The following is a 9,401-nucleotide window of genomic DNA, read 5'->3' as shown; positions in this document are numbered from 1 at the left end:
TTTTGACATAGCTCGCCGGTTTTACCCTGTAACACCGCAATGTCCCACCGCTGCCACCGGTGCCACCAGGGAGTCGTCACTGCTGTGACGACTCCCTGCTGAGGTCACTGTTAACTCTACCTAGGTTTACGCGGGGCGAAGGAGAATAGTCAAACACTCTCAAGAAAAAAACAACCCGTTTAATGCAAAAAATAAGTGTATGAAAGTCTCTGCCGATAAACACAGGAATCGATAATAGATCTCACCAACGCCACGTCGTCAGGATTCTGATATCACGTCACACAAAGTGCATGCGCTGCTATGTTCGTCACCTTTACCTTGTTCTTTGACGGTCGTATACGTGGGTCTCGTCGTTCTTGGCTTCATTATGGCGCCACGGATCACGTCCAGGTTATTTGCCGTCTTTATATTGCAAACCATAAGATGGGACAAGCACAAGCTTGCCCACATCACGCTTCAAAAATAGTACTGCCCTCACCCTAAAAACGAAGATCCGGCATAAACTACTTTGTCTCCTTCCACGGCGGTCATTTGAAGGCCGGTTTGAAGGGAGATGGCCGTTTGGATCTCGTTTGCTCTCATCGGCACAGCGTAAGCAGTGTCGGCTTTCAGCTCTCCTTGTTCCACCCGAGCCGTTGCTTCCTCCTTCTTCTCTCCTTCTTCCACCTCAGACGCAGGCCGTTATCAACCAAGGAAGATTGGCCAAGGCTGAGCTATTAGTTACTAGATATGATTGATGAGGATGATGAATTCGTGTCAATAGAAAGGCAGTGCAGTGTGTGTGAGGAACAGATCGGAACATGGAACGCGCGCGGGACATCGGCGCGCCGGGGTGGCGCCAGTGGCGGCGGCACAGCGCGCCGATATTCCGCGCGCGTCCGTGTTCTGATCGGTTCCGCTGTGGAGCGGGAAGCTCAAAGTGGTTTCGCGCACTTCTGCCGGTCTTGCCCTCGCGAGTATTGAACTGCCATGGCGTCAGAGACTGGATCTCGGTTTTCGAAAGGCGTGTCGTTGCTCTCTGCTGATAAGAACTCAGGTGCATTTAAAACGAGTACGCTGTGGCGTTACTCTGGCACCTTAGTTGTGCAAGATGGTGACAAGAAGCGGAAGATTGGCTTTGATTTCTTCTGCGAGAAGTGCCTTTCAAATGCAAAAGAGCAGGATGGAGATAAGCCCTTCGATAAGTGAGTAAGTTGGTACATGAAAATCTTCTCACCATTGCTGAACGAATGCAAAACATTGGTAGAAAACGCTCGAGCTTTGTTGCTCTTATTCCGTCATTATTGTTCTTGTTGTTTTCATTCATTCGTGATGGTATTAGATTGATCCCCATGGACACCATGTTGCCCCTCCTCCCCCCGCTGGCCGGGTTGATTTTTGTGCATGACAACTATGCCCTCTGTAAAATTCCCTCTGAGGATACAACGCGTGTGCAGCCATGTTACTGTGCACATACACCAACCATGGTAGAAATTCATAGTAAGAAACGTAGGACCCGGAGAGACATGCGGTCAAGGGATTTTTTTCTGATAATAACTTTTGCCACATATTGGTAGCATTTTTATTTAATTTCAATTCACGGAAAGTTAATTTCTTGAATTGAACTCCGAAATTTCCCAAGGAAACCTAACGTTTTCTTTGCGGAAATGGGTTCCCCGTGGTCATTTTACTCAGTATAGCACATAATCCCACTCGTAATGCAATGACAATTCGCCGAAAATCCGTGGAAATGAGCCCTTGGCTCCACCTCTTTTTTGACGGCTCGTAGTTCGAGCGCAAAGCTGCGAAGAAAGGAGGTTACATTGACACACCACACGAGGAGGGAAAGGGTTACAAGCGTTACCCACGGAACAAACGCGCGCGGTGAGTGCGGGAATCAGAGCTCTCTTATCAAAAATGAGGTCACCCGACGGCTTATAACCCTTTCCCCCCTCGTGTGGCGTGTCAATGTAACCTCCTTTCGTCGCAGCTTTGCGCTCAAACTAGAGCCGTCAAGAAAGAGGCGGAGCCAAGGGCTCATTTCCACAGAGTTTCGGCGAATTTATTTCGGCAATTGCCATTGCATTACGAGTGGGATTATGTGCTATACTGAGAAAAATGACCAAGAGGAACCCATTTCCGCAAAGAAAACGTTAGGTTGCCTTGAGAAATTTCGGAGTTCAATTCAAGAAATTAACTTTCCCTTAATTGAAATGAAATAAAAATGTTGCCAATATGTGGCAAAAGTTATTGGCAGAAAAAAATCCCTTGACCGCATGTCTCTCCGGGGCTTCCGTTTTTTACTATGAATTTCTATCATGGTTGGTGGACCACGCTGTATTACGGGCTTTCACGGCGTGTTCTAGTCAAAATGTGATCGAAGTGGATCTTTTGTTTGTGATTAATTTGTTACAGTTAGTCCTTTTTCACTTCAAGCCGATCATGGCGTCGTACCTGTGCAGCAACTTGACAATACATTGCCAGAAGCGCGCCTTTTGATCCTTCCTTTAAGCAAATGCTCACAGATATACAGGGTATCCCAGAAAACGTGTCATTGAATTATAATAAAAAAACTACACCACCTAGAATCATGCGGTCAACGGCATTTGTTCTTACTGGGGTTTTGCCACCTCCTGGTGTGAATGTCGTGTAACGTAAGTTTAATTATGTAAGTTTTTGCGAACTGAAGTCGGAAATTTGCCAAGTAAAGGTCACTTTTTTACCCCACCAATGTGAAGAGCGTGTCTAATTTACTCAAATTAATGATAATTGTCAGGGATATTCAGGGACTATCCCATCAGAAAAAATAGCCGAACATCAGGCTCTACGGAGGTAGTGTGCGACCAATCCTTGTCAGTCCGACCAAAGGAGGTTGGAAACCCAGCCCACACCTGCAACGTAGGAAGAGATAACACTGGTATGACTTATCGCGTCCGACTTTCGCTGGGATCGCACTTTCCCTCTCCCAATTTCAGGAACTGTCACTTTTTCTACTATCACTCTGAGCTGGGTTTCGAACCTCCTTTCGTCGGACTGAGGGTGCGTTCAACAAACAAACCCTCGAGTCGAGTAGGTCACATGACCGAGTTGTACCATGTGACCACAGAGTACGCACCCGGTCGAGTAGCTTTGGGAACGCATGGGGGACACCGACCGAGTTAAGATGGAGGCCGGTGTCATCACCGCTCTCATCTCGCGCGCGTCAGATTTATTTTACAGAGACGACGATAACGACGACTGGGAATGTATTGTGAGCTGTTTACGGGAGTCACCATGCCCCGTCAGACATAGTTGCACTCTGTCTTGTCGGCCCAGTGGGCATTTGGCTTTTTCAGCACTTTGTGTATGTATAGTTACTTGTTGCAGTTACATTCAGAGATTCCTTGTCTGGTACTATTTCTTCCAAGACACTGCAGAATTATTCTTAAGCCCCTCTATTGGAGAATGACAGGGAAAAGCAACTGACATTGTCGTGATTCATTTGTTATTTTTTTGTGGGATGGGAGTTTTCACGTACCATTAGCTACCCCAAATGCATAAAGTGGATACATCCCGTTGCATTTCGTAGTCAAAAGATATAAAAAAAAGAGAAACGGTAACACCATGACGACAGAAGATAAAAAATACAAAAGGTGGCAGCTGCTGGTTGGAATCCTGGAACTGAGGTAGTGGTGCGGACGTGGTTTGGGTCACGGAAATATCTGCGGCGTCGGAGTCGAATGTGAGCTGAACGGCTGAAACAAAACATCCCAGGCAGCACAATGTACTGAAAGTCAAGTGCAATAGGGGTGGAGGGATAGGTGGAAGGCCTTGAACAGACTCGTGAAACTAAATAAAGTTGATAAGACACATACCGTCCACCCCCATTGCACTCGACTTTCAGTACATCGTGCTGCTTGGGATGTAATCAGAGCGCGATGAAGCGGTTCTGATAGCACACTTATCGCGGAGCGCGCAAACGCCTATGCTTCATTTATCTTGAAAGAAGTCTGAGCTTGGGCGAAAAGACGGGAAATTCGTGACAGAGTGCTGTCGTTTTGTCCCTTCTTTCCACAGCTCAGAATCTAGCCGAGTTCCACCCAAGCACTTATCCACCAGCTAGCCTGCGCCTATGGTAGTACATATTTTATCTGAAACCTGTTCACACGAACGTACCGACAAACCATCTTACAACTGTGAAGGTAAAGGAAGAAAAGTAAAATTTCATTTAAAATCCCATTTCCAACACACGTACACAAAAGTAATAATAATAATGCTGGACAGTAATAGCCCTTGCTCCTAATATAGTTTTGAACGTTTCACGTAGAGCTCCGCCTTTACAAGACCACGTGACTAGAAGGCAGTGAAAGAAATAAACATTGCAGAGCAGCTGTTAGTGAACATATGCTAAATAGATAATGGAAAAGCAACGTACATGGAGACAAAATAGAAAAGCGCACCAGCGAGACTCACTTTTTCCTGGGAAATGTATCCGGCTCGCATGTCTTTGGGCGTTCGCCTGGTCCTCAAAAACCATGTCGCACAATCCGCATAGGAAGAGTGTGGCCATTTCGGTGTCCAGTTGTGTATTGATAACCCGTTGTGGAGGTCGAGGCTTTTTGACAACCACATGTTCAGCTGGTTTCGATGCCGCGCTTTCGCGGAAAACAGCAGACGACAAAAGCATGACGTCATTACTCGGGCGAACCTTCACTGACCGGCCTTCGGAGAAGAGTTGAATCGAGTTAACTCTCTCCTTACTCTACCTTGTTTTGGAACGCGGGTAGTGACGTCATCGAGTTACTCGACCCGGTTTTGGAACGGCGCTTCGGGTAGAGCGCTACTCCCGAGTTGACTCGAGTAGGATTTGGAACGCACCCTGAGAGCGATCGCGCTCAAAAAGTCGTCGCGCGTTATGGTTCGGTGCTACGAAAAACATGATGTTCGACTATTTTTTCCAATGGGATAGCGCGTGAATATCACTGTCAACTATCGTGAGCTTGAGTGAATTCGGCATGCTCTTCATACTGGTGGGGTAAAAAAGTAACCTTTACTTGGCAAATTTCCGAGTTCAGATCGCAAATATTTACATAATTAAACTTACGATACATGACATTCACATCAGGAGTTGGCAAAAATCTAGTAGGAGCAAATGCCGTTGACCGCATGATTATAGGTGGCATAGTTTTTTTTATTATAATTGAATGACACGTTTTCTGGGACACCCTGTACATCGTCCTGTGCAATTGCCTGCTTATTTTAGCGGCATGTTTTGCGCGTGAAATAGTGCACCCTGGGCGATTTTTGCAAACACTCGAGGTGACGTTGTACTTCGCCTTTGACAGAGTACTGTCAATAGCCTAAGATAACGTTACCCCATTATTCCCATCACAATAACGATATCCTATCATCCTTTTTTTTTTTTTTTTTTTTCAGTGTACACCAGGGGTGCCGAGCGCATTCGTGTCCGCGGGCCGCACTGAGATATGGAGGAACCACGCGGGCCGCATACGACTGCTTTGGGGTAGCCTGCTTCTGATATACTAGATGCTCGAATTCACTCGGGAGATCACCAAGCCTACCGGTCCGTTTCTGGTAGCTTTGAAGGCACTAATATTGCAAATCGTCCACGCAGGGTTTGCTCAGAAATTTGGTAGGAATCTACTAGTAAAAATTAAAAAAAAAGGAGGTATTTCGAAACTTCAGGCGCGCTTCTTTTTGAAACCGGGGGAAAAAAAGGAAAAGAACTGAGAGGACGTACGTATAATTACGGATAAGAGAATCGAAGACCCCATTCTCCCTCTACAACTCCGCCACTGACAGGGTTGCTATAATCCCTGCAGTTAAAAGAGTTAAAAGGATCAACAATTAATTTCAATTTTGTAACGAGGAAAGGAGGGGGAAAATAATGAGGAAACAAAAAATCGACTGTGTATCTCTGGACCCTTACTAACATTACGCACTAAGTCTCGTTCAAGTGCAATGTACCATTTTTATAAAAAAGTTTGATTCATTTTAAATGAAACGCCCTGCAATAATACCGAAAGTGTCGAAAATACCGAAAGAAAATGTCTGGGGTATGATGGCATTGAGAATGCCATTTGTACCAGTGCCATTTGTACACTCCTGTGAAAAGAAGTCTGGCATTTGAAAGCGATGAAAGAGTTTGAAGAACTCTTATCAAGCTCGTCACGCAGTGCCCGTTATAACCAATCAAAAGGACGTTACCCGTGGTAAGTGTTCGCTCTCTACTGTCCTCTTCCTTCCTTTCGGGTTTCATGCCACCTATCACCTATACACATGTACAAACGTAAAGTTGTCTTACTTACACAACACGTACTATTAGGCTAAGCCACGGAGTGGGTTAAGCGCACTTTAGAGAGACGTATCCGCGAATCTTGGGCATGATACGGTGGGACTGTGAGAAGCATATATAGTTTTATTAGCTTGTCCATAAACAGCGCGATGGCCTTCTATGGTACAATGGTTAGTACAAAGCAGTGGAACATTAATTAGTAAAAAATTGTACAACCTTAAAACGTCAATGTCACACATTTCATTATTATAAAGACGCTGCACACGGGCCAGGGGATTCAGTGAGCTAAATCTCGGAACATTAAAAACAGGACACTGGTGGAAAGTTCTCATTGATGTATGAAAACTAATTGATTCGATCAAACACTGGCTATCGAAAATAGCATGAACGCATTTGCACACAAATTTAAGGCCTCGGCTTTTGCGTCTCGCAACCAACGTGTCTAAATTACAACGGCTAAATATTCTGTTATACTCATAAAAATAATGTCTCCCGAGATATCTGTCAAAGTAAATTCTGATAAATCGGCGTTGTACATTTTCTATGGTCGACGCCAAAACATTTCCAATACAATTCCATACAACGGAGCAGTACTCTAGCTTTGGCAAGATTAAAGAACGATATAATCTGATGAGACAATGGGGATCGTTGAATCCACGCGTGACCCTTGAAATAAACCCCAGCACAGAGTAGAACGTGCTAATAATATAGTTACCATGCTCGACAAATTTCAACTTACTGTCTACGAAAACACCCAAGTCGCGAGTTACAAGTGATCTCATCAAAGGGGTATCCCCCAGCATGTACGAGAAGTCAACAGAAGAACGTTTCCTGGTAAAAGACATTACACATGTTTTCCATGCGTTTAAAATGACCCCGTTTTGTCCACACCATAATTTTACCTTGTTAAATTAACTTTGAAGAACAAGACAATCATTTGTCGAAGCTATATTGGCATGTAAAGCTTAATATCATCAGCGTAGAGCAGTACCTTTGCAAAATTTAAGTTAAAACATAAGTCGTTAACAAATACGTTAAACAAAAGAGACCAACGTATTCAGCCCTGGGGAACCCCATGTACAGCGTAATATGGTTGCGACAAACAGCCAAACACACGCACGAAGTTCTTTCTATGTGTAAGATAGTCTAAGAAAGTGAGCAGAGAGGACCACTAACACGATAACAATTTAACTTTGACACAAGGGCATAGTGCAAAACTAGATGGAAACCCTTTGAACAATCGAAATAGACACAGTCAACCTGACCGCCTTCCTCAAATATAGGACATACATCATTCAAAAAGCAAACCAAGTTAGATTGAGTGGACCTGCCTCTCATAAAACCATGCTGACGTGGTACGATTTTCCGTTTAAAATAATGCGTGAGGCGGTTACACAGAGTGATTTCAAAAAACAGTGATACTGGACGGTAGTTTTTAACATCACATTTGTTCCCAGACTTATATGCAGGAATAACAATGGCATTCTTCCAAAGTTTAGGGAATCAGCATGTCGATAACGATAAGTTAAAGAATATGCGTCAGGGGGATAACAAAAATCACAGCACTGTCCTTGATAATGAAAGAAGGTATACTGTCAAAGGCTAAGGACATTTTCGGATTAAGCATCTAGATTGCAGTCAGCACTTCAGAGGAATCAATGAAAGGTACATAAAGGTTATCATCAGTTATTGAAATAGGCGTGCATGGGTAACTTGCCTCTTGTGAGGCGTAAACCGAAGAAGAATGATCCGCGAAAGCGTTGGAAATGTCAGAAGGCAAATCCATCCTCTTTGCCGATGGATCATTAATACGTGTGATACTTTCACGATTTGAACCTAGTTCCTTCGTATAGTGCCAAAACTCTCGCTGGTCATCATCACAGTCACCGATTTTCTTAGTTCTTTCCCATTTTTTCCACGATGTCACTCGCAGTAAGCAGGCCAGCCGCTCAGGTGAACCACTTTCCTTTCTTTTAACTCGAAATAAGCCATCTTTTCGCCTGCTTTGCGACGTAGCACGCTCATCAGCACAGCCTGCGTCCTAGATTTTATTCTTCGCCTGCCATGTAGAAGTCGGAAGAATGGAAGAGATGTTTGCCTGAATACCGATCCACTCCGGCAAGTAGTTTGCCTCAGGTTTGAACACCTTCCACCAATTGGAATCTGGAAGAGTAAAGTTGTGGAAATAGATGGTTTCACCACCAGCTAAGTAGGCGGCCCAGAAGCCGAAGGTCCCGAATGTCATAATGGTATGGTTGCAGTGAGCCAGGAGTGCCAGGTCGTAGCCCGGAGATGATTCAATATAGTCTCCGGCGAAATAGACATCACCCTTGGTAGCGTCGATGTTCTCGCGGCACCAGGCTATCCCGTCGCTCGCTACCACGAACACTGGTTCCTGATACTTTCTCCTGAAATACGTCATCGCTTTCTCGAAGTAAGTCCTATCTGCTACGACTCCGTGGTAGATTCTCGGCATCATCTCGACATAGTCACCGCGTCGCACGTGAACTCCGATGTACGTGGGGTTTTCCCTATTCCCCTTCAGCTTGGCTAGCGTGCTCCAGGATCGTTTCTTGATGTGGTCGCGGAAGCTGAACTCCCGAAGGATTTCATTTCGGTATTGGTGGAAAAATGTCCACGAACAGAAGTAACCGTAGAGTTTCACGAACTGTGGTGCAATGTTGAGGTAATGGTCGGACATCCAGTCGTTCCGGTTGAAGCGTGTCCAGGTTATGTTTTCTATCGTTTCGTCCATGAGCGGTATCGTGAGTTGGAATAATGGAGATAGGAATTTGTACACGTCTTTTCCTATGAAGGGTTCGTAGCCGTTGAGTTTGGCCAGGCCATATAGGACAGCGTAGGCTCCCATCTGGTTTCCAAGCCGACCATTTGTCCATACGGTCATTAGACCTGTAATCACGTTAGACGCTGGTAAATGAACTGTAAAGTGAATGGCACACCTGTACACCGAAATAATGCACCGAAATGCCCCACACCGAGTTGTCCTGCAGCGAAATGTCCGTCGTCCGAGTACGTCGAGGTACTCCAGGAAAGCATGAAACGTTTCCTCCGCTTGTGCGCGCGTGTGTGTAGCGTGGGGGTGGGGGGCGTTTCGGGTTAGGTAGAT

The 9,401-nt window shown here is 45.2% G+C and overlaps 1 protein-coding gene across 1 annotated transcript; it reads right to left on the bottom strand.

The window, feature by feature from the left end:
* Positions 1–8,315: 8,315 nt before the first annotated feature.
* On the bottom strand, positions 8,316–9,179 carry LOC135392460 (galactoside alpha-(1,2)-fucosyltransferase 2-like). Its single transcript, XM_064623170.1, has one exon. It carries the CDS (start codon positions 9,177–9,179, stop codon positions 8,316–8,318), a length of 864 nt encoding a protein of 287 aa, XP_064479240.1.
* Positions 9,180–9,401: the final 222 nt, after the last annotated feature.

Source organism: Ornithodoros turicata, chromosome 4, assembly GCF_037126465.1.
Source record: "Ornithodoros turicata isolate Travis chromosome 4, ASM3712646v1, whole genome shotgun sequence".
Classification (NCBI taxonomy): domain Eukaryota; kingdom Metazoa; phylum Arthropoda; class Arachnida; order Ixodida; family Argasidae; genus Ornithodoros; species Ornithodoros turicata.
The sequence above is the reverse complement of the archived record's forward strand: the minus strand, read 5'-3'. Positions and strand labels throughout refer to the sequence as shown.

Coding starts and splice junctions, on each gene's coding strand:
- LOC135392460 (XM_064623170.1), bottom strand. CDS start 9,179: ATGACCGTATGGACAAATGGTCGGCTTGGAAACCAGATGGGAGCCTAC.